Below are 25,803 nucleotides of genomic sequence, written 5' to 3' on the forward strand. Positions count from 1 at the left end.
TCTTGAATCAGCTAGATATGTATCACTCTGGCCTGAGGGCCATTTTTGATCTGTGTTATGTGAAAGTGAGGGTTAAATACAATAGATAACCAAGCAGCAATGGTTTGCTGTCATGCACTCTTTTTTTTTTTTTTTAAATAAAATAAGCAGACACCAAAACCTTTAAAGAGCATTTTTATTCTTATCTAACATGTAGGAGGCAAGAACAATATTTGCAGCAGTATGAAAAAACGGCACATTACCCAATTCCACATGACTCAGCATGTATTTTTTAACTTAGAAACCATAATGAAAGGCCATGGTTCTTCACAAACTGATTGTACTCTGTGGATATAAAAAATGAAAAACTGAAATATCACATTGCTTTTGCATATTGCTAGCACAAATTCACTAGCATAATGTAAGCAGGCATGACCCAGGGCAGATTACAGATTGCAATAAGTTTAGGAGCTCCCTTGCTGAGAATCAGAGAGATTCTTGCAGCTTCATGGGACATCTTCAAACGTAACACAGGATTTTATTTCCCATTCTGCCATTCAGTAACTTATTGTGAAGGAAAGAACCAAAGATGTGCAGTTAGGTGAATGTAGTTCTTTGGAAACTCCATTTTTACTTCAGCTGCCAAACGGAGAAGGCTGGTCCCGTGTATTGATCCTTGCAGGAGCTCAGCGTTGGTGTTGTCATGAGTTAACACTTCAGTCAAAGCTGGGATTATTATTAATGGTTGTTCTGAAGTGTACGTATGTTTTTTCTTTCATGGCTGAATAGTATTACTTACAAAAGTGATGACAAATCCCTCGGAGCCTCCATTTGCATGTTTGTATCCTCAGATTGTGATAGTACACTTTGGGGCTTTGGGAGCTACAAGGCTTCCTCCTTCTCGACCCAAAGGGCACTTTTGTCTCTTGATGAAACAGTCATTAAGCCAGTCTGTTGAGCTCAGATGTATCCTTCACATCTTTCTGATCACTCTTCTTTTCATTTTTCTGTTTGTATTTCATGTGAAAAAATGCACCCCCTATAATCAAACCTGAAAAACAGAGAGCAGTCGTTAGTAAAGGGAAGAGAAAACTCTCTGAAAAGGTAGGATCTGACAGCTGCACTGCTTTACCTCTTATATACATTCCATACCGCTTTACCTCTTGAACAGAAGCAAATGGCTTTGGGGAATGCCCATGCAGCATTGGACCAACAGCATGTTCAAGGACCCAAGGCACTGGTGGGCAGGATTAGATGTTTCAGGGCTCAGGAGACTTCCCCCAAAGGAGAACTTCTCCTCTAGGGTCTGACCAGATGGCAAAGTGTCTTTTTTAGCCCCGCTCCCTCTGAGCAGTGATTTTTCATGTTTGTCTTGAATTGTAGTCCCTGGTTTTTGGTTTTTTGTTTTGGGGGCGGGGAGGGTGGGTTTTGGGGTTTTGGTTGGTTTGTTGGTTGGTTGTTTTGTTTTGTTTTGCTTTTTCCCAATGGAATGGCAATTCTGTCACAGCAAAGCTGAGACTACTAACAGCAAAATTGTTCTTTAGGAACTTGTTGGTATCTGTTGGGAACAGCTGATGGACCCCAGAGATTTGTGCACTTATGGCCAAGAATGACTGAGATTTTCTTCTGGCCTAGATTAGAAGAGTTTATACCCTTTATCATCAGTTATCATATCTAAGGTGTCTAGATGTCTTCATATGCATATATACATATATATGTATAAATACTCATCAAATATGCATATTATATGTATATTACATATATGTTTCATCTTTTTAAATCATTATGAGCTTGTTAAACGGTATGTAAATTTATTTCCTCTTTATCAATGTTGGATTTTCTATCACTTCCGACATCTCTTTGTTCCTTTACTAAAGTATATAGAAGTGCTCATCTACTTCCCTTGCCCCACTCATTGCTCTGAATATCTGTTTTGTGGCTGTTCTTATTTTACATTCATATTTGTGGTGTCTGAGTAGTAAATCAAGGAACATGTTAGTATCTACCACCCTCTTCTCAGTGGCAGAAATACCTTCCAGGAGAGAAACAGTTTGTCTTCATTAAAGAGGTTCCCATTCAGAATAGATTGGCTGAGGGTTTGAGGTGTATTTTTTGTTTTGTTGTATTTTCTTTTCCAGTGTCTATGCTCTGTGTTTCTTTTAAAGAACGGAAAACTACAGAGGGTCCTGAGCTTCAAGGCTAAATTCAGTGTTTGTAATCCGCCTGGGTTTCATAAAATCTTTAGACACTTCTGATTGGTTCTTTCTTGCCCATCTCTGATCCCTGTTAAATCCACCTGCAAGGCTGTCATCTGATTTTGCCTTTACAGTGAAAAAAATTGCTATTGAAAAAATCCGCATATTCATTTTAGGAATTCTTTTAAAAATCCTTTATGAACTACATACACTGTGGTTTTTTAAAGTCATAACAGCAGTAGCAACTTTCACTGTGCTCCCTGAAGCTGACCAGCTCTCTTGTAATGAAAAAATCTTTACTCAGTTATCCAACATAATTTTCACTTAAATGTGGCGCTATACTGAGGGATCAGACTGAGGCATTGTGCAAAAATATGTGATGTGAGAAGCTTGATCAGAGATGACAAAGATGCAGCTTGAGGGGTTTCTCTGTCAATCACATGAACTGAGTGTGGCTTCTTCCATTTTAAGTTATTTGAATTTTTTTTCTCTCTTTTTGTCTTCAAAAGACGAACACATAAGCATCATAAGCATTGTCACTTTCTCTTGCTTTAGGGGTTTGAGTATTAAAAAAGAAAATCAACTCAGAACTTTGGTTTTGTCTTTTTAAGTACTGAACTTGTTCTTGGGGACTTGTTCTCTTTTCTTTTAGAATTGAAGTAATGGTAACTTACATAAGTTCTTGGGGCTTTTCCCTTTTAGCTTCTGATTTAACCCAACTCTCTCGAATATGAGGTCTAAAATGCATTTAATTATTTTTTTTTAAATTTTCTCCATGAGTCTTTAACAGTCCATCCCCACCCTACAGCTGAGTCACAGTTTCCAGTCTGGCTCTCGTGACCATCACATTCAAAAATCGCACAGGATTGAGCATAGAATTCTTGCTCTTTGCTTCCTGGGGGACTGGATCCGATCAACAGTCATCCTCATGGCTTTTGCATTTATATTGGTGAAGAGAATTCTAAAGGAGCCAGAGGATGTTATGGCAGGACCTCTCTTGATCATCTACCAAAGGTCTTGGGAGTCTTGGGAGGTTCCTGCTGACTGGAAGTTGGCCAATGTTATTCCAATCTACAAAAACGGCACGAGGGAAGACCCAGGGAACTACAGACCTGTTAGTTTAACCTCAGTTCCTGGAAAAATTATGGAGAAGATCATGCTGAGTACTACTGAAAGGCATTTAAAGAACAACACAATCATTCAGGCACAGTCAACATGGGTTCACAAAGGGAAAGTCGGGTTTAACTAATTTTATGTCTTTCTATTATAATGTCACCTGCCCAGTGGATGAAGGGAAGGTGGTGGATGTAGTTTGTCTGGATTTTAGTAAGGCTTTTGATACTGTCCCTCACAGCATCATTCTAGACAAGTTGTCCAGCTGTGGGATAAGCAGGTGTGTGGCGGGCTGGGTGAAGAACTGGCAGAAGGGCAGAGCTCAGAGGGTTGTAGTGATGAGGCTACCCCAGTCACCAGTGATGTTCCTCAGGATTCAATTCTAGGGCCAGTTCTGTTCAATATATTTATCAACAATCTGGATGTAGGAGTTGAATGCACCATTAGCAAGTTTGCTCATGATACCAAACCGGGAGGTGCTGTTGACTCTCTTGGGGGACAGGAGGTCTTGTAAGAGGATCTAGATAGATTGGAACATTGGGCAGTAATTAATGAGATGAAATTTAACACATCCAAATGCTGGATGGAGTAATGCTGGGCACAAGTATAAATCGGGAGAGGAGCGACTGGAGAGCAGCCCTGCAGAAAGGGACCTGGGGGTGCTGGTCAGCAGCAGCACTGTGTGAGTCAGCAGTGTGTGCCCTGGCAGCCAAGAGGGCAAACTGCATCTTGGGGTGCATCAAACACAGCATCACTAGCTGGTCAAGAGGCCATTATCTCACTGTATTCAGCATTGGTGCAGCCTCACCTTGAGTACTGTGTGCAGTTCTGGGCCCTACAATTTAAGAAGGATGTGAAGGTCCTTGAACGTGTCCAGAGGAGGGCAAAGCAGCTGGTGAAAGGGCTGGAAGGAACAACCTATGAGGAGCGGCTGAGGACTTTGGGCTTGTCTATTTTGGGCAAAAGGAGGCTGAGGGGTGACGTCATTGCTCTCTACAGCTTCCTGAGGAGAGGATGGGGAGAGGGAGGTGCTGAGCTCTGACCCCTGGGATGCAGTGACAGGACACGTGGGAATGGTTCAAAGCTGCACCAAGGGAGGTTCAGACTGGACATGAGGAAGCATTTATTTACCGAGAAGGTGGTCAAACACTGGAACAGGCTTCCTAGAGAGGTGGTCGATGCCCCAAGCCTGTCAGTGTTTAAGAGGCATTTGGACAATGCTCTTAATAACACGCTTTAACATTTGGTCAGCCCTGAACTGGTCAAGCAGTTGGGCTAGATGATTGTTGTAGGTCCCTTCCAACTGAAATAGTCCTATTCTATTCTATTCTATTCTATTCTATTCTATTCTATTCTATTCTATTCTATTCTATTCTATTCTCCCATGCTGTCCTATCCTATGCTATTCATACAAAAAATATTTTCTCTTGTCTTGGAAAAAGTTTTAAGCTATTTGTTGAAGTTTTGCTACTTCTGCAACATTAATGATATCTCTTCACCCAACAAGTGAATCAGTGTCAGAAATGCAGCAGGACCATCATATCTCAGAGACCTGGCTTCATATCAACCAAGAAAAAGTGACATACCAATGATGAGTAGGACCCCAATAAGAATTCCAATTGCCTGGCCAGCGCTTGGCCAGGAGTGCTCACGCTGTACTTCGATAAAACATGAGTTTTCACTTGAACAGCTGCACATGTTTACTGCAAAGAGAAATGCCATGAGGTTAATGAGAAGTTTAATAGTCCATTTTGATTATTCATAATTGTAATTGTTGTCTTGAAATGAACAATTCTGTGCACTGTATACCTTCAAGATTCACTTTTCTTTCCAAAGGTGGTTGTCCATTGTCATTAATTATTACTGGAACAATATACACCTTCTCTTCAAAGTTAGCGTGTTTCGGAGAGAGGTAAGCATGAGTAGCTGTAAGTAGGAAATGGGACATTCATGTCAGCACAAGAAAGAAATAAAGCTCAACATTCATACCAGCTGCAAATGCTCTTTTTTAAAGCTGCTTTGCACATGATGGTAGTTCCTGTTTTCCTCCATGTCTTTCCAGGTCTCATTGGTTTGCAAACATTAAGTCAAAAGGGATGGTCTGAATGCCTGGTCTGTCCTTCAGCATCATATGATCAGAGCATTTCGTCTTAATTTCCACATCAGGCCAAATCTGATCTTGGGTAGTGCTACACTGATAGCATCACATCTAAACCAAGAATATCCCCCCATACTCATAGAAACCTTAACCAACTTAAATTGTTCCCAAGATAACTTAGTAGGACAGACCGTCCTTCTAGCACACTTACACTGTCACACCTAAGACTCTTTAAAACTTGGAAAAGACTATAACAGCCATTGGGATCAGACCAAAGGTCTACCAATGTCACTATCTTGTCTCTAGAATAAGTGGAGATTACAATAAAAAAGGAAGCATGTCTTTTATTTTCTCCTAATTTTGGAGCGAGATGTAATTTCTTGCTTTGAACGTGTAGAAACTTTTTACATACACAACACCTTGTGGCAGCAAGTTCCACAGTCAAATACCTCCACCTTCTATCTGCATTGGAAATCAATCCCATAAGCTTCATTTGAGACTCCCAGGTTTGTGTACTGGAAGAGAGGGCAAACGATGAACCCCTGGCCACCCTGACCATAGCATTCATGATTTTTTAGACCTCTATTGTATTTTTTTCCCTACTCTCTTCCAAGATAAAAAGTAGTATCTTACTTTGCTGCTTCCATAAACTTCCTTATATCAGAGTACTCCATAACTCTGATTATTCTTGTCACCCTATCTGAACCTGTTTACAGTTCTACTGCATCTTTTTGGAGATGGAGAGACCAAAGTTCAATATTTGAACACATAATGGATTTATATGGTGGCATAATGATGTTATCTGATTTCTTCTTTGGCCCCTTCCTGGCAAGTCCGAATATTTGATCTGCTTTTCTGAATAATAATAATAATTTGATCACACATATTCATGGAACTGTTTACAGGTCTTCCTTCTGACTTGCAACGTCCAGCTCAGTACCCATGATTTCAATTTCAAATGGGAATTTGCAGTCCGGGGTTCACATGAATCTGCCATTTTATTGATCAGCCAACTCAGTCTTGCAAGGTTGTTCTGCAATTCTTCACACTTGGTTCCTACTCAAATTTGTATAATGAGTAAACTTTGCCTCCTCATTGCACACTCACATTTATTGACCTACACAGGTCCTAGAAAAAAAACCCTTTGGAAAATCACACATGAACTCCCTTCAGTGTAAGAGCTGACCATTTAGTCCAACTCCAGATTTTCACATTATTATTTATCCTTTCAAAACTTGTTCTTTTCACATTGTAGCAACCCTGCTTTCTCTAATGAGACATTTCATCAAACATCTTTTAGAAATTCAGACAGGCTCTATTGGACAAGCACTTATCCATGTGCTTGCTTACTGATCCCCTTCAAAGAACTCCAGTTTGTTTGTGAGGCACAATTCCCCTTTGCACATGAAATGTCAGAAACACACAGTTTGAAAACTGCTCTATTTCATTACCAGAAGTGATTTCTATTCATTTAAGCACACAGTACATTTTATTCTTACATGTTTCTTCTCTCATAAGTACTAGTGGAATTTTAGCTTATAGCACACTAGAGATCATCTCTTGAAAAAAATAATTGATGACTTAGGTGTTCAAATAAATACATGCCAAAATGCAAGTAATTTCTTGACAACCTATTTTTTCTTTGCATGAATACTGGATATGCAATAATAAGAATGAAAAGAAATTTAATATTTATATATCCCAGAGTACTTAGAGAGTTTCATATAACTATAAGAATAGCTTTATCAACTTACCATTGACCTTTGAGATTTCCCAATTATTTATTGCATTGCTATCATCCGCAAGAGAAAAAGTAAATGTTGAATAATACCACTGTTTATCAGCATCAGTAGCTCGAATGATAGTTCTCTCTCCTCCACTGACGGGGTGGCAGAAGAAGGCAGGATAATCCATAGCTAACAGCGGAGCGTTGTCATTCACATCCTGTAACTGTAGTGTCAAAGTTGTTCTGGATTTCTGAGCTGCATTCTCTGTAGAGTTGAACAGAATGCAAAGTTACACGCACATCTTGGACTTATGTGCAGGGCTGTTGCATTTGCAGCTATCGTATAGGTAGACCACCAGGCAGGCAGAGGATGGTGGCATCCTATCTGCAGGCCACAGAGGCATGGTCTCAGGAGGTCCTAAGGTTCTCATGGTAACTGCCACCACCTTTTTAAAAGTATGGTTCATTTACTCCCAATTCTTTTCAACTACAGAACACTAGCAAATGAAAGGAGGCAGGTAGACCACTGTATCTAGTAAACTGTCCCATCCATCATATCTGGTAAGCAGTCACATCCAAGGTAACCAGTGCTCTTTGGAACACTCTTTCAACCACAAAACTCCTTAAGTTTCCCATGTCTATTCTACATACAGAAAACATAAGTCAATATTCTACCTTGGGGCCAAGACAGGGGACCCAAGGGAAACTTTCAGAGCCCTGTCATTTCTCCAGTCTGTAGTTGTTTCATCACTTACTTCGCTCCAATGCAACAACCTCGACTGTGTATGTTTCTTGTTGTTCTCGATCCAAAGAGGACGCAGTGTATACCTGCCCAGTGACTGAATCAATCTTCAGCCATTTGCTCACATCACCTTCTAAGGAGTATCTTCGGAAAGAAATAGGAAAAAAAAAAATCACATATACTATCCCAAATCAGGAAAAAAATGCTGACAAAATAAATACTTTATTGATTTTAGGCAAGCAGCTTGATTACAATTGTGCTTGAAAAGAAAGTTCTTGGAGGAGTCCCAATACTAGAGCTAGCCAGGAGAGACAGACAGAGAAGGGAGGCAAAAGTCATCAAGAATAAAGAGTGAGAGCAGAACCATTGGAACGCCACGGCTCCTCCAGCCTGTGTACTGCAACTCCACCTTCCTCCTAACTGGGAAACCTGGGGTGTTCCTGAGCTTTTGGTCCAACAGGGCACTCTGTCCCAACCCCATGTCCCTCTCTCCCCTTCACATCTCCCATGTTTTGGTTTTGATGGGGGCACAAGCCAAAAGCTGGGGGCAGAGGGTGCAGTGCAGCCTTTTGGATTAGCAAGGGGCTGGGACCCCGAGGTGGACCACAGCGGTTATCTGCTGCCAGTCTGGAGCAGCCTACAATTACCATAGGGGCAGCCCTGGAACAGAGAGGGCTTTAAGCGTCACTGCATAATCGTCTTTATATTACTGTTAAAAAAAAAAAAAAAAAAAAGAAAAAAAAGAAAACACAACAAACCCACACACACCAAACAACAAGGTCTCTAGATATTTACTTATACAAATTTAACCATGAACCTATGACCCAATTAAAGCACAAGCATTTGCTTGAGCAGATGTGACCTGACCTTCTCATTCAATGCTTTTGTTCTTTCAGTGGCCCTTGCATTAAAAACAGCACGCTGACATACTTGTACATCTTTTACTTTTTATACTTTTTATACTTTTTAGCAGAAATGTGGCTTATTTATATATGAATTCCTGTCATCTGTCTCTGTGATCATCCTCCAGAACTTCTGGGCTACATGGCTCACTTTCAAACCAGTTTGACGGAAAGCCAAACATGCTAAGTTCCCAAAAGTTAGGGGAAATTAGAAAGCCAGATGAGAAACCTCTGGGAATAAAAATCCACGGGAGGCCTAACAGTCATATTCTGTGACTCCATTAACTACTTGGTGTTTTGCTGAATTTTAGTTAAATTTCAAGGATTGTGTTTGTTTTGAGTTGATATGGTCAGCATCTCAGCTGGGAATCGTGCAGCAGGAGCCACAAATAATTCTTCTGTCTGATTCCACTGCGTAAGGTACATTTACACCACACAACACAGCACTGTGCATAGATCCGTGAGCTGGCAGAGACTCAGGGTGACTCAATCACACAACACGGTGTTGGGCTACTGAGTGAGCCAGACTGAGGTTTTGCATCCCACTCACAAGCACAGGAGTTGTCTTGCACAGAGCTTTGCATCTGCAGTGGAAGCAGGCATGTTCATCTTTGGCAATTGGAAAATAAAATGAATTAGTTGCCAATTGTTGACTTGAGCTTCACTACAGGTTGTGTGTTTTGGTGGAGAAAAAGACCTGTGTGGTTTCTTGTGTGACATGAAAAACAGCTACTGTCCTACTGGTTCCCAGGGGTATGCAGGATCTGCTTCATTTGTTTGTTAAAGGCATTATCGATAAGGAAACTCTGTTATTCTCAGACCAGCTCTGCCTTTTTCCTGGAGATATATATTGCCCTTCTTCCCTTTTAGTTTCCTGGTTCAAGGGCCACACTGGTTGATACTCATCACAGCATAGAGAGAAAGCTCTTTAGAAAAGCATTGCCCAACATTCTGCTGCAGGTAGGTCACCAGCCACCAACCCATCACACCTCCACCTTCTACTAGGAGATGAGATTTTGTAAAAAAGTCTTTTCCTGCATGCTAAATATTGAGTATGTTTTCCTCGTACCTCTTTTAGAACAATTTTCTGAATCCCAAATTCAATAAATAAACCATGGTTACTCTTTTTTACCGTACAGTATCCCCCTCAGGATCATAGGCCTCCACCGTCATGACCACGGTACCGACAGGAATGTCTTCAGACACTTCTGCTTTGTAAACTGTCTTGCGGAAAACAGGTGGCTCATCCACATTTGTTACAAAAACTTTAAACAAGGTAAGGGAGCTTGAGTTGTACTGCACGCCTGACACCAGTGGTTCGGGGTTTGTGGCGTTGATCACCAGGTTGTACACTGGAGTTTCTTCAAAATCAAGAGCCTGGATAAATTAGAAAAAAAATGGTGCTTTAAGCAATGGCCCTGCTGCCATGGGGAGCTCCCATGGGAAATCATAAAGTCCCTCTCTTCTCAAGGAGGAGATTGCATCCCAGATAGATACAGATTAAATGAGGGAGAGCTGTCAGGAGCAAAATGATACTGGAAACAGTCAATTTAAATGAAACCATATGCCTGTTTGGAGGCCTCCTCAGCAACTGCATTTCCTAATAAAGTTGCCACCTGCCTGCCTAAGTTTAATAACTATATCCTGTTTACAACAACAGTATTTATAGCTCTGCGAGAGTGCCTCGGGTGACCTCTGGGTGACAAAAGTCATGCGAGGGTTGTCACACTGCAGAGTTTCTCACAATTGCCTCCTTGGGAAAAAATGATGCTGATGATGAACCTGAAGATGGTCCACCAAAAGCTGCGTCTGCCTGTTCTTGGTCCAGCTGGCAGTAAGTGAACTGGGTGGAAACAGTAAGTTGCCTCTTGGAAAATGAGTGATAGGTTTTCTGGACCTGTAGTTCAAGTGCCTTCAAGAAAACTCATTTCAAAGGGAGAGCACTTTTGCTATTGAAATTCATGGATGCCACAGAAAGTGTTCCTTATATTCCTGTCTCCAACATAAAACATATGGGATGTATCACCCACCACAGCACACACTGACTGTGGCTTTGTTGCAGTTAAGTTTGCCTCTGCAAGAACAAACAGCCTCTCCATCCTGACATTGAGACATGTTGGTCTCTATTGCACCTCCCGTTGCAAAAGCCACTGATGCAAGAGCACCAGCAGGAAGGAGGATCTGCCCTGTGACGGTCCACCATCTCGACCACAGTCCACAGAAGCATTTAGCTGGCTTTCTCTTTTCCAGAAACTCTGATGCAAAATCACTCGAATAATGCCATTTTTTTTTCTTTATGGTGCATAAAGCCCTATGTCATCTCTGCTGGAGAAGGTACCAGCAGCAGAGCCAGCGGAGGTAGCTTCTGATGGTGGTGGATGGGTAGGGAGATGAGGTTTGCCTGAGAACTGCACAGGCACAGCGCCTGAGCCCAAGAGTGAGGCCTTCTGCAGTCTGCACCATGGTTAGAGTGTCCTCACCCCACCACCAGCCAACCTCTCCTCTGCAAATCATCACCAGGGTAGTTACTGCTTATGCAAAATATATATACATAAAACTACATATATATCGCTCTCTCAAGGAGAAGAATAAATCCATCTATTCACCTTGTTAATCCTGAGGAACCCTCGGTTTGTTTCAGGATCTGTCTCTATGGTGAACGTGTTGTTTGGATCTCCTTCCTTCACTTGGTAAACGATGTAGGAGCTCCCTGTGCCAGGCTCGTCTCCATCAGTAGCTTGAATTTCTAATATCACTGTTCCTACCGGGATATTTTCTGCAACAGTCACATCGTGATACTGAGGAGAGAGAGATCATTGAAACATCACACACCGAGCACCATCTGTACATAAAAACCTGAGCCCTACAACAGGCTCGCGACCCATGAGCACGGATGTACTTCAACCCACAGCAGCCGTGTGAGGGAGAGAAGCAGTGGGTGCATTTCCCAGAAGAGACATAACCAGGTTACAGAGGTGTACAAAAGCCTTACTGACGTGCCTTGCAGCAGTAGAGGTGAACTACCTTGCTTCCAGACGGAACCTAGAGACGCAAGATGGGCACAAGACCCTCTGCAGAGTTGCCATATGCCTGGTTTTAGACATACAGTTATCAAAGGTGTTGGGATCTCTGTCAGTGTGTGAGCTACTAGTATAGCAGCAGTCCCAGACACTCTGGAGGAGTCTTTACCTCTTCCGTTGAAACTACTCCATGTACATGCAATGGTCACGGCAGTAGGGACAGCACCTAGGTCTCCTCTGTACCCAGTGAGCATCCTAGCCACTGCCTGTCAAATATTTAATTGCTTCACCCACCACGGGCTGTTGCCACATTAGCGGCCCAGCTCCATTTACCCTGTTTGATGTGTGCCCTGACCCAGAAGTCTCATTTTGAGACCAGGTCCTGGATTGAGGTGAGAAAGTCAACAGCCTGCTCTGTAGGCACACAGTCTACATGTGTCTAAGCTTCTGTTATCATCAACAAAAGACATAGGCAATGCAGTCAGCAAAGCCCAAAAGCCAACACAGCTTCCCCAAGAGGACATCTACAACTGATGAGCTAGACATCTCTCCTGAGCCCATTGCCTACATTGCCCGAACGTGTGGTGAGAGCTTAGACACCTTAATGTAAACATTCCAGCCACTGCGGTGTCTGCAGGGAGGCTTGGGCCAGCAGGCAGAGGTCACAGGAGGTCTGCAGGTCTCTTTGCCACATAACAGCACCTCCACCAGAGGAAGATGCAACAGCCTGACACCCATTCCTGAATGAAGGGCCAACAGGTATGCATTTTGGCATGGATCACTGGTACACTGTTTCTGGTTAAAGAAAATACAGCATTTGATTTCCATTTACCTTCTGGCTTTTCTGGATATATCAGTACTGTGTTTGGAAGGGAACTTGAGAGATGTTAGCTTTTCTCCATTTAGCTATTTTAATTAATTTTAAAGTCTTTTCTTCCTCCTTTCCCTCCAGAACTTAAATTTCCATAATAAACTGCTTTAGTAGAATAATTTCTCTCTGTACACTTAGTTTTTCACTGAGAAAATTACCTTATATTTCAGAATTAACTGTCAGTTCATCCCACCGTCTAGTGTCTAGATAGACCTTATACGTAGGCTTTGTAGCAATATCTTGCCTTTACTTTCACTAGTCGATTGGTCTGTTACTTGTCCTGTAAATGGCTGGTTTCTCGCTGACGTTCTATAGACATTGAATGTATGCTCAAACATTTGTCAAAAGTTGTTGGGACATCAAAAACAGTGTTAAAAATACTCACATCTGATTTTTCAAAGATGGGAATCTGATCATTGATGTCGATGACATGTATTTGCACATCACAGATTGTTTGGAATACTGCATGGAAAGAGAACCAACAACATCACAGCAATCCTACTGCCAAAAATAAGTTGCCTCCAAATAGGTTCACTGTAAGCAAAAGTGAGCACTGCCAAGTTGCCCAGTCTGAGCAAAGCCCTGCTGTTATAAGAAGCACTTGATATCAAAATTACCTTGTAGTCAGTGTGACTCTCACTCTCTGTCTTACTACTCACTTTCCCAGTTTCTTCAGCTGTGTCTCATCCTTTCTGATTTCATTTCCTTCACCTTTTTAACGGTATCACTTTACCAGGATGATGACAGCTATGAATGGTGCTTCTCAATATCATTTTTGTGTGTCAAAAAGTAAGACCCACGTTGTTATGCTACCTTGTCCTCTCGGTGGGCAGCACTCTCGTGTTTGTTACAGATAGACTTAAACTTCAGATCTCTGTAAGTCTGTAACAGATCTCTGTAAGTCTAAACTCTATGGGAGCAGAGGCACCATAGAAATGAGGGTTCGTGATTTTAAAAGCATACTCTTTCTGGTCGTGTGCTATTCATATGTAGCTGCATTTTAGTGTTTTACAGACCCACTTCATGAGCTGAAAGTTACAGAATATTCTAAACAAAAGTGTTTGGATGAAAGTCAAATAAGCATCCAAAACAAACCGCCAGCTTCTTCCCCTACAAAGTTTTCATACAATCCGGCTACGTGATGCTATTTCGTTTAGAGACAAGTCACACTGCTTTCTTTGCATGACAGTTCTTCCATCCACACATTTTGCCTGACTATAAGGACTCCAACACAAAGCGTTAAGCTTTAGTATGGAGTTTGATTTCCTTTCTATTCAGTGAAACACAAAGGACTCCTGGGAACTTACATAATGGACAAGATTCTTTTTGAAGATTAATTTCACCTCTTAATCTTTTAAAATACATTATCTATTCTCTCTGAGCAGCTGTGTTTAATTTCTTGATTTTTTTCAGCGAGTCGCTTTGAAAGATTTTTGGAGAAAACCACAATCATGATCTCTTCATTTTTTTTCCCCTGTGGAAGGAAATCTCTTACTGCAGTACTTGTTAATAAGCTTCCCAGTTTATCCACGCTCTGCCCTAGAGCTGGTTTCCTTCCATACTTGCTTTATGAATCATGATTAACCTCTCTGCAACTGGAGAGCAAGGCAGTACCATGGCAGAGCAAGCCAACTCCCAGTGCTGCTGCTGCTTCCAGTGAATCCTCTAGGTTTCTTCTCATCCCTTGGACACCAGGCACTGGGGATGCCGGCATGAACAAAATTATTCCAATATATAACATGTATTCCATTACTCCAATATATAACTTACCTTCATCAGTCACCAGCACCTTCAAGGAATAGTTGGGTACAATGCGCTTGTTTAACGAGTGGCTCATTAACTGCAAAACCCCAGTGTCTTGCTGAATAAAGAACAGATTACTTGAAGGAAAAGGAGGAACCTGACTTTCAATTTTGAACTGCAGACGAGAGTTAAGGGTGTGCTCCTTATCCATGTCCGTAGCAAACACGGTGCCAATATTACTTCCTGTGGCAGAGGAGAGACTGGAGTTAGTTAGATAATGCAGTGGTTCTGTTCCTTCACAGAGGCGCACACTGACGGTGATACCAGTATAAAGAGTAGAAGGGCGATAAAAATACAACTGCTTGGAAAACAGCAATGGACACAATCATTCAACTTCTGGGAGTTTTTCCTTTAGCATCCCAACCAGCTGTTTCGGGATGGGTGTAGTCCAAAGGATTGGGCTACATGTAACAACAGACACTTCAGCCTTGAAACCAAAGAACTGATGTGAAGACTTAGGGACAGATTTTGGTACTGGTCCATTGAAGTCAAAGGCATTATGCTGTACAAGCATCTGGATGAGGGAAAATGGGCTCGTCACTTTTAGAGTAGTAAAGGGGTGTTTTTCTTTTTACATTTAAGCAGTTGTCCAAAACTGCAGTTGTGGGAAAGTGCAATTTTTTTATTTTAAATGGAACAACATTTCTTACATAGGAGTCTTGGGCCTGTTCTTCTCACGTTATTGAAATCCTTTCCACATGGATTATTGAAGTGAAAAAAACAGGTCTGTCTGCACAGGAAAACATTTCTCTGGGAAAGCTGCATTTTACTCTTTGGGATCAGAATTTCCAGCTTTATTTGCACACAGCTGGAAACAGTAAGAGGACCAGAATGATGTGTATAAATTAGTAGAAGCTGATTTCTTACCTTCACCTTCATTTTCTTGAACTTCAATTACAGTGAGGGTCTGCTGGCACACGGGGGGATTGTCATTAGTGTCTTCCACAATAACACTAATCTGCAGAGGCTTGTCCACTAGCTCTCCCTCATTATCTTTTGTGATCACGAAGAAAGCATACTGCAATAAGAATATTAAGATTAGATGTCTTGAATGTCCACTGTGACAGTATTTTGCATTTAAATGTGTAACTATGGGAGTGTTTCCTGCAAATTAAATATCCTCTCATGTTTGTTTAGTATTTTCGCTCTGTTTAATACAGAACTCTTCCATCACACCTTAGTGCCTGATGTCTGAGTTCTCAAAAGTATTTAAAAGTCCTTAATACTTCAATGCACTGTGAACTTGCTCTCACAAAAATTCATGAAAAGCAGGGATATCTCATTTTTGTCACTTTGCAAATTCATCTGCCACATACAGATAGGACTCCTCCAGTATATCTGATCCCTGTCACATTCTGTGCCCGAATTTCTTCCAAGAAGAAAAAAAGGCACAGACGGTTTTCTGTCTAAAAGACCCCCAGATGGGGAACTTCAGGATAACTACACAGTTGCATCTGCAAGTGAAACTCTGCTTCTGCTGTGGAGAGATTCTTGAGGCCACTGGGATCTAGAGGAGATCTGAAGCACCCAAAAGCCCTCCGTGAATGCCACTGCCTACCTCTTGCTCATGCACCTACAATCCTGCCACAGTTGGTCCATGTTGTACATTATGCATACACTGTGGGCAGTGATTGCTATTGCCAGATCCACGGAGAAATGTAAGGTACCAAACTGAAGGCTGTTTACAGTGCAGTAGATGAATGTGCTTTCCAAACAGAAATGACAAGGAATATTTTTTTTTCCTCTGTTCTTTCTAGTAAGCTTTCTCATATTTACTCCCACACCAATAATCAGCTTCTTGCTATGGTCTCTCCCATCAGTGAGGTTTTATGTGTTTACTTACAGTATCCTTTTCTTCCCTGTCCAGTGGTTCAGTCACATAAATAACCCCATCCTGATCGACGGAAAATGGGAGCCTGGGCAGATTTTCTTTTTCAAAAATGTCATAAATTACATTTGGCTCATTTGACTGCACCTAAAAACACACAAATAAGTCAGGATAGGAAATCAGAAGTGCAGGCTGAGATTTAACAGGGATCATTTCTGGACCACAAACAGAAAAATATTGCATTCCTGTTAGCTTCATAAACCAGAAAATTAACAGTTTGGCAGGCTCTTGGGATGAGCTGCAGAAAACCAGAATGATAATCCACCTCTACACTCTGAATTGTTGTGGTGAAGCCATTTTACCTCAGTTTCTCCAGCTGTCCAGATGGGATATAACACATCTTTTTATGGAAAGGTTTTGGGATATGGAGCTAAATGGTGATACATGAGAAGAAAGCATTATATGTATTTGAATGTCTTAATACAATTTTTTTTCCATCTTCTTACACTGTCTATTCCTGCCCATTGTTTTGGTTTATCTAATTCAGAGATGCGTAACAACAAAAAAAATATCCAGTACCTATCTGCACGTATGTGTGTGCATGCTCTTTACGTGCACCAAAGTCTGTGATGAGGGATCTTTAGTGGGGTTCTTTGGATTTAAAATCAAATGCAGTAAACAAACTGCCAAATTAATGAAGGAGTCAGTATTACCATTTATGTTTTATACTATAGAGCAGCAACTGCATTTCATTTTCCCCTAGGTAGAATCAACATGTCATTGGCTGCCACATGAAATTTATATACAAGTGACCTCAGAATGGGAGCACCATTGCATGTTAGTTTTTATTCCACCTGTTTTCACTCTGGACTTCCTCAGGCTGTCACTGAGGCCAGTGGGAATAACACCAAGTCAGTTACTCTTGCAAACTGGATCCAAGGAATCCTGCTATGCTCAAGGGATGACAGAATTGGGGATGCCAGTGCCAAGGCATTTTTCAAAGTCAAACATTTCTGAAAAGCTGCTGGCCTGTTAGTTAATATTTAATGATGTATACATTGCTATCAGTCTGCAGTTATTGGCAAAATATTTCACGTTTGCACTGCAAAAAGAAGAATACCATGGGAATGCAGGATGCTGAAGTAGGGAATTTCAGTCCTTCCTAGGTACTTTTAATATAGAAGGTGTGCTGCGTCACCCAAAACTGGTCACAGCAGATGTCCCTGAGTGCAGGGAACTGCCCACAGCATGGTGGGGGTGGAGCTCATCACCCGCTGGGCTCTTCTGTGGATGGAAGAAGATAATCTCAAAATAACCTTCAACAGGTTATCTCTTGGGTTGCCCAAAGCCTGGAGGGCCTGTGGTGTTAGGATGAAGCTGGAAGTGCTCAAAGGAACCCATTGGGAGAGAATAGCGGCACCTTCGCAGAGGCATCCAACTGCGACATCTGTCTAGACACCCTTGGGGTGTCTCAAGAGCTTTATCTTTCATGTTGTGCCAAATACCTTTGTAAGGCACCTTTTTTCTTCCACTCATTATGCTGTAACAAAATGCTCCAAATATTTCCTCTGAGAATATCATGGGATATTCTCACACACAGGCCATGCTAACAGCCTCTCCAAACAGAAGGGCAAAGTCCAATCACTCTAATGTTTGTTTTGACAGTGTATCAGTCACCTTCAAACCATTAACTTTCAAACTACCAAAAAGTTAATAAGACCTTCACTAAAGATAATTTCCAAAGGATACCATACAAAAAATAACTGGGCAGTGCCAAAGTCCTTCTGAAGAGCCTGGTGTTGAATGCGGTGGGGACACCTTCACGATTAGCTGGAAGAAAACTACTCTGAGGCACCAAGGAGAGGTGCAGAGAGTGCAGTCAATGGTCCTACCTGGCTGATTTTGACAGGGTGGATCTCAGTGGAGTTTTCTTGGATGTGGATGGTGGGGGGAGCTTTCCATAGGCTCTCCTTCACAGTGATGATCACATCGGTGCTGCTGGTGAAAGCATTTGTTGACATCCCCGCCATGTCCTTCACAGTGACGACAAGTGTGAATGTGTCCTGCTTTTGAGGATCTAAGTAATAAGAGCCTAGAGAACAAAGAGCGAAGTGAAAAGGAGCAAAGGCTGTGAAGATTGTTCATCTGCCCCTTGCCCCTGACATGCACCATGCTGCTTCATCCGCTCCAGGCTCACTCCTTAGATGGGCCTCTGCTCCAAATCTCAGCAAGCTACTTCCTCTGGCTTCTCTGAATGCTGCAGCACAGCATCGTGTGGGCATAATCATATGAGACTTGTGTGCTGTGGTCTCATATTGTGCAGATGCATCACTGAACAGCCCTCACTTCATTTAGGCACTTGTTCAGCCCAGCAGAAGAGACAGGGTTTTGAAATCATTGCAATTTGTTTGGGATCACGTGGGCAGCTGAGTTTTCTTTCCATTTTTCATGTTACTGCTTTTGTTTTTCTAGATTTCAAGGAAGAGAATCAATCCCAGGATACGACTCAGTGTATAGTCCTGAAGGACAGAGGATCTACCTCTCTTCTCAATGTAGTTAGATCCCAATCTCCATTTCTGCTAATGTCCCTTGAATTTGGTGGGACACAAAGTTCCCCAAAACCAGGACCTCAGTGGAGTACATCCCACTAACTATGTTTATTCAGCATTTAACATCAGAGCTGTGTTGTTGTTTGCTTCCTATGTTCACCCAGGAACTCATGTTTAATTTTTGACAAGAATCTTTTTACATACCTGTCCTACTTGGTGAGATTTCTCCAGTTACACTATCAATCTCGAAAAGCATTTCTCCATAAGGGTTGGGAAAATGATGGAGAATGCTGTACCTCAGCTGTGCATGGGAAGTCGTAGGATCATCACGGTCAGTGGCATGGACTTGCATGAAGGGCTTGCCTGTTTAGATTAGAAAAGGAACAGTGGTAAAAGGAGATTGAAACCTCAACACATAGTCCATTCGAGCAGAGCTCTCAAGCCAGGAAGGCAGCTTACGGGGAGCCAGCATTGTTTCATAATCTGTCTCTCATGGTAAGCCATGCTTGTATGTGAAGGTTACATTGCCTGTTTACCATCCCACAGGTCCCCCCTCCACCGGCTCTGCTTAGTAGGATCACAACAGGTGTGAAGACCAGTTGATGAAAAAGGTGACAGAGCTAAATCAGAGAGCTATCTACCACCCAAGAGTGCCTGTACCTAGGATGTAACTCACTGGTACCTCTCTTCAAGGCCACGTTGCGGTGACTTGTAGAAAGACTGACTTTGCAGTCTTTAGTTCATTAGTTTTAGTTCATTAGTTCAACCCAAAGCACCTTGAGAAAAATGCCCTACAGCTGTGACACAGTTATAATTTAAGGAACAATCATACAGTGAAAAAAAACGGAAATTCATGGTAACATAAGTGAATTTTTGCCTTTTGATCAACAATGCAATATTCAAAATCTTTTTCACTTGGATACAGTTGAAGAATAGAGTAAAATATTGCAGGATGGTTTTCTGGCCCCATGAACCTTTATATATGTATTCTTTAGCAAAAGGTTCTTCTTGAGTCCATAGTCACAGTGATAATAGCTGGCTGAGCCCTTTGTTTAATTTCCAAGATGTGGGTCTTGAGCTGCTCTTCCATACTTTCCTGATTTCTGGACTGGATCACTGCAATTCACAATCTACGACTCTCTCCTAAGTACCAAGGTTCAGCCCATGTTCTGAGAAGCATCAGTCACTGTAAACACACGCTCCACATCTACACTGGAATTTTGTTTCATTGATTTGCAAAGATTTACAAATTTTTAGCATTCTCTTTCTGTGTAGCCTTTGACAACCTTTAAACTTTAAAATCCTTCTAGCATAGAAGCTTTTTTCAGTGCAATGGAGAAGGTGGCAATATTTGCTTTTTAAGTGATACAAAACAACACGTACTTTGAAATATTTCTGATTACACTCATCCCTTTACACCACATTGTCATCAATGCGTTGCCATTTCATTATCTTACATGTGCTTGTATCTTTATTTTGTACAATCCTGTGGGAAGGAAAACTGATCTTTTTTCAGTTTGCTGAAGTGTTTACCTTCCTGTTTAACTAATCTAGCTAGCTTCCTATTAACTATAATATTTAATTATGAAGATTACCTGGACGGGAGTTCTGCCTTACTACTCCAGTGTACTTTGTCTTGTCAAATTCTGGGGGGTTGTCATTGATATCCTCCACATGTATTGTAATAGTGTATGGACCATTCACTACATTTCCCTTTTCATCCAGGCTTTCCACCTTGATTTGGAAAAAGAAGGAACAACAAAGAAATGTTCTCATGTAGATAAATCAAAAGACATAAATGAACATCAGGATGTCAAATGCCAGGTCATTCTTACTGTGACACAAATCTGCTGAGAGCCATCACTGGGTGACTCTATCTACAAGGACAAATTTATCAGGGTATCTCACTGACAGTAATTCACCACAGTATATAATGCGAACAAAACAAAATAACGTACTCCTGCTTATGATTACATTTCTCAGAGGGCAATTTCTCACTTTCAGTCTCAGCAAACTACTTCTATTCTTGCACAGCTTAGACGTCATGATTTTCTTTAAGTAGAAATAGATACTTGCTAAAGAACAAGGAGAAAATCCAGCATGATACAGCGGACTCAACTGAGCTATTGTAAATATCAACCAGAAGAAATAGGCTGATCTAAGGGTTTGTAAAGAAAATTCAGTTATTAGTTCTGATTACATTTTTGTTCCGAATGATTTGACTTCTTATTTTTCAGTCTTCTTCAGCTTTAAACACCAAGTATATATTATGTCTGAGAGTCTTTATTTTGTTTGCACATATTAAACCAAATCATTATTTTTTATGCCTACCAAGTATCATTTTTTAGTTCCGTCATCAATTCTTTTTGTCTGTAAAGGATTCCCATATTTAGGGCTAATAACTTCTGGGGCTAGAACATTGTCCTCTCCAATAGGAATCCAAGGGCGCTTTGGAGCTAAGAACACGAAACTATTAAACCTGAAATACTAGACTTTAGAAAGATAGCTAAGGCTAGCTAAAATAATGTGATATACTTCGTTCAGATGTTGATCCTCTCATTATCATGTCCTTCTCAGTCGCTAGTGCCTCAGAAAAAAAGACACCACCATTCTTGGCACAGAATAAGAGCACAAGGCTACTGAGACCAAGAGATTGCCTACATGCTGTCCCACTCCCAACAGTTTTTACAATGAGATCTTTCTGAAAAAGAGTATAATAGCAAGACAAGCACACAATGCTCCTTCCTCTAATAGCCTCCCACATCTGCCAAACAGCTTTCTGCTGTTATCTAGCAGAGGTTAAATCAGAGTCTCTGTGTCTAAATGTCATTTATTTACACCGTTTGTCACTAAATAAGTTATAATCTTCCTAAGTAGATTACAATCGTTTGTTTTCCCCTTCCAGCCATGGAATTTGGCCTATCAGTCTTCAGGGACAACAAGTAAATCTCATTCATGGGGCCAGATTTCACTTCCAGTAAAGTGACCTCCTTGTATTAGAAGAATTAAAGGATTGGGGTTGGCATCAGGGTAGGGGTTTTTTTCCCTCAACATAACCTTTATGTGCTAAGGAGTATTTTCCTATGAAAAGTCTTTTAGAACAATAAAACCATATGTCTTTCAGCAAAGCTCAACATGAAAAATGAAAAAACTGTCTGTAAAAACAGACAAAATAAAATTTGAAATTTCAACAGTTTTCTATTAATTTCAGTTTTACTAAAAAGGGTGAATAGGAATAATCTTCTCTTCTTATTTTTCACTGAGTTTTTACCTGCAGCTTGTGTACTGTTTTGGTCTCCCAGTCCAAAGACCCATTGAGATACAGGATGCCTGTCTTCGGTGCAATGTCAATTATTCCATCTTTCTCACCATTTGCTCTGAAACTCACAGCAGGTGGCTCAGATGTAAACTAGAATGGGGGAAAAAAAAAGGAAAGAAAATAATCTTTTTTCAGCATTTTTGCCATAATCTAAATAATTTCATGCTTTTGTGTCTTTTAAAATCTATTGCCAACTGTGTGCTTGGCTGGGGGAATGATATTCCAAGAATCTGCTCAAAAAAAATGTTCTCTTTTCTGATCCTCAACAGAGGAGTTTTCACATTATTTCCTGAATGCTGCAGGAAATCCCAACTGTGTTTTCTTTCCAAAGCAAACGTCTGCTTGGGACAGGGCTTTGTCTGAGCACAGGAATGGAAAAAAATGACACACATCCTCCATTTGCCTGGGAGCTGGATCTGTCCTTCTGTGGTTACGGCTTTGGGAAGAAAACCTCAGAGCTGAAGGAAAATGGTGACGCAAGTTACATGGAAACCCATTCTCTAGGAACGCTGAATTTGTTAATCCCTGTCTCAGGATATCTTCTTAAAATGTGTTTGAGAGAAGGGGTTGTCTCCTGGTTTTGCATGTAGACTCTTGAATTCCCAGATAGACGAACTCAAAGTTAATTTCGGATCCTCTTGGGGGACTGTTCTTCCCACCAGCACACATGACAACAATGCCTGTGAGGTCAGTGTGTACAAACTATGGGGTTTTTGACCGGAATGGATACCAAGAGACACTTTATTACCTGGTAAATGAAGCGCACTCCCCCTCCTTCTGGAATAAAGAAATCCATGTCCTTCAGAGGCCCAGTTACATGCAGGTCCCCAGAATTCTGGCATATAGCCTGTGAGAGAGAGAGAAAGGGAAGGAGGAAAGCAGCTGAGGCATGTCTGCCATCACCATGCAAGGACAGCAGCTCTCCATCATTGAGCCTCTTGCAAGTTATTTTCCTGTAGCATAATGGACGAGACACTTGTTGGCTTGCACTGAGCATCTCTGGGTTCTTTAGTACACATCCATTTTTAAAAGCAGTGTTATTTATTAATTAATATGAAAACAAACATTTGGGTCCTGCTCTTTTCTAAGAACTACATACCTAAATGATATTTGATCTATTTTCAAGAGGAAACAGAAGCATTGAAGAGCTGAGGAAGCTGAGAGCAAGAGGAAATTCATAAAAGCATTTCTGGATCACCCTGTGTCCCCAGCAGGACCAGCCATGTCCCATCCAGGAGCCACACAGTTCTGTGGCCACAAGTGTGTAGAGACCTAATGCCCCACTCAGGGTTGGGAAGGAATTGGGGCCGCACTCTTTGTAATTTCCTGAGTAAATCGAAACCTTTTTTGTAAGGGAAAGAGGTGGACCTTCCCACGTCCCCTACCCCACCACCCTCAGTGCCCCAGTGAACTGGGCAACCAGCTCGGGCCCTGCGCCTTCACAGCAGTTGCATGTGAGAGTAAACTGCAGCAAGAGCCAACACGTCCTGATGATCCCTGGCTTCTATCTCATGGCAAAATGCCGCCTAAACCTGTCTCAGCCTCTGTTTTCTTCCCAATGGCTAGCAATGCTTTCACACGGTGTTTTTTCTGGGAAATTTTTAACGAGTTTGATAACCACTCCCTTCCAAGTGGAGGGACACACTCCTGCCCTGATGTTGAGGGCTGTTTTTGCTTTGAAACAAAAAAAAGCAAAGCAAAAAATCGGCCTCCCAGAGCAGCCCTTGCACACCAGAAGATTCAGCCTATGGTTCAGATAATCTGCCTGTTTCTCCAACGGCAAGACCAAACTCTCCTGAGTGTCTACTCTTCTTTCCCTGTCACCAAAGTCTTGCCAATGCTGAGGATCTGCCTGCCAGAATTACGGCTCCATCATTTGGTTACACAGGTAAAACTTCTTTTCTCCTAGTGTAAAAATTACTCTATTCTGCTTTATAGATTTGAACTGCCATTGCCACCCTGCCTATCACACCATGGAGTCAGGCTCCAGGAGCGCATGTTCTCTGCTGCATGACTTTTCCCCTGGATTTGGTCCTATTGCTGCTGGGACAGCTATTCAGCCTCTCACAGAAAAGCACAGTCTACATATTACCAAGGGAAAACTCAATTCTGCCTATGACAAAAACATAGCTAAGTTCAGCACAATTTACCCTAAAGCACTGCTCTGTGTGTGTGTGCGTGTGTCACAAGTGGTGTTTGAATAACACCAGATTTTGTTTAATAATAGCCAGAGATGCTGCCCTCCTTGCCTACAAGGGTTTATGACTGTTTTTGCAAAGAGGAAAACTAGATTATTGTGAGAACTGGGGAAGGAGGGGGAGGAATGCTAGTGAACACTAGTGACATTAGAAAAATATCCAAAAAGCCATGTAATAGGTGCACATGCCAGGAAAGAATACTTTAAAGCTACCCCTTACTATTTTTGCTAAATCCTGACTGCTGGCTTCTGCCAGGGACAAGATAGGAGGGCCCTCAATCTGATCTGCTACAGCTGTTCCCGTGTCACACTGGTGGGCACAACCTGGCTCCTGGAGGCTTTTCCCAGGACCATTTTGTGGAGGGGTTTTGCTTGCTCATGTTCCTCACCGTGGAAGAACAAAGGCTGATGCTATAAAACCCAACGGGTTCAAAGTGCAGGCTCTGGAGCAAGTAAGAGATATCTCTTCCTGTCAATTAAAATTACTTTATGTGGACCATAAATATTTCCAAACGTATGTCTACAGCATGAATCACCACTCAGGGGCCTGAAGGGGAAATAGGGCTTTCTCCTTGGTCTGTATCCAGCTGGCATCTCCTTTGAAGGGGGCTACAATGCCTGCAGAATGGCTTCATGGGGGTTGGCACCTCCGCGGGCAGCAGATTTTCAGATGGGAAGGAAAACAGAGGTACTCACTACTGCACATCAATCCCATCCCTCAGGGTCTCCATATTCTAAGGCACTTTTTAATAAACTTGAATTTGACTCAATTTTTTATCTTTTCTGTTAATTTCAATTGTAAAGTAGAAACCACCACTGTAACCTTTACAAATATCAATAAATCTATAGAATATAATAGGTGAGGTCCATAAGATAACATAAGTAATACATTTCAGTTCCAGAAAATCCTCTGAAGAGGGATTCACATAGATGGACTAATGAGGATAAATAGCTAATATGCATGGTTTGAACTACGTGCCACTATATGTCTTAGAATACATTTCATATATCAACACAGGTATGGATCATAATATAGAACACAGGATACAGACGTCTTCATTGTTTGGTGATTTGTTGCAATATTTTTAAATCTTTTCTAGCATTAAATCCACTTATTGGGAAAAGTAATATCTAAGGAGGAAGTACAAAAGGCAAAATAGATAAACTATTGTCTTTTAGGCTTTTTTAAGTTGTTTTTTTTTTTTCTCAGTGATTGACATGTCTTCCTAACTTTTGGCTGTGGGGTCACACATAAATGTCGGGGCTGTGCTCCCACACCCAGAGTTACAGCCACTCTGCTGGCACACGTTGCCAGCCTGGCCTGCAGACCAGGACAGGCATGGGCTGGAGCTCCAAGGCTCGCAGGCAACCTTTGCTGTTTGCTCACAGATAAAGGAAGGAAAAGCTGTAACTCACCCAGTGAATGACAAGCAGAAATTGAAGTCCACACAGCTTAAACAT

The 25,803-nt window shown here is 41.6% G+C and overlaps 1 protein-coding gene across 1 annotated transcript; it reads right to left on the minus strand.

Moving 5' to 3' along the window:
• Window positions 1-920: 920 nt before the first annotated feature.
• CDH17 (cadherin 17) lies at window positions 921-25,803 on the minus strand. Its single transcript, XM_065627952.1, has 17 exons — window positions 25,759-25,803; window positions 22,894-22,992; window positions 22,098-22,235; window positions 20,422-20,560; window positions 19,031-19,189; window positions 18,170-18,369; window positions 16,293-16,424; window positions 15,317-15,467; window positions 14,417-14,632; window positions 13,032-13,108; window positions 11,362-11,553; window positions 9,888-10,132; window positions 7,867-7,997; window positions 7,140-7,376; window positions 5,097-5,213; window positions 4,874-4,990; window positions 921-1,030 (listed from the first exon to the last, which is right to left on the minus strand). Exons 1-17 carry the CDS (start codon window positions 25,801-25,803, stop codon window positions 921-923), a joined length of 2,505 nt encoding a protein of 834 aa, XP_065484024.1.

This window comes from Caloenas nicobarica, chromosome 2 (assembly GCF_036013445.1).
Source record: "Caloenas nicobarica isolate bCalNic1 chromosome 2, bCalNic1.hap1, whole genome shotgun sequence".
NCBI classification, from domain to species: Eukaryota; Metazoa; Chordata; class Aves; order Columbiformes; family Columbidae; genus Caloenas; species Caloenas nicobarica.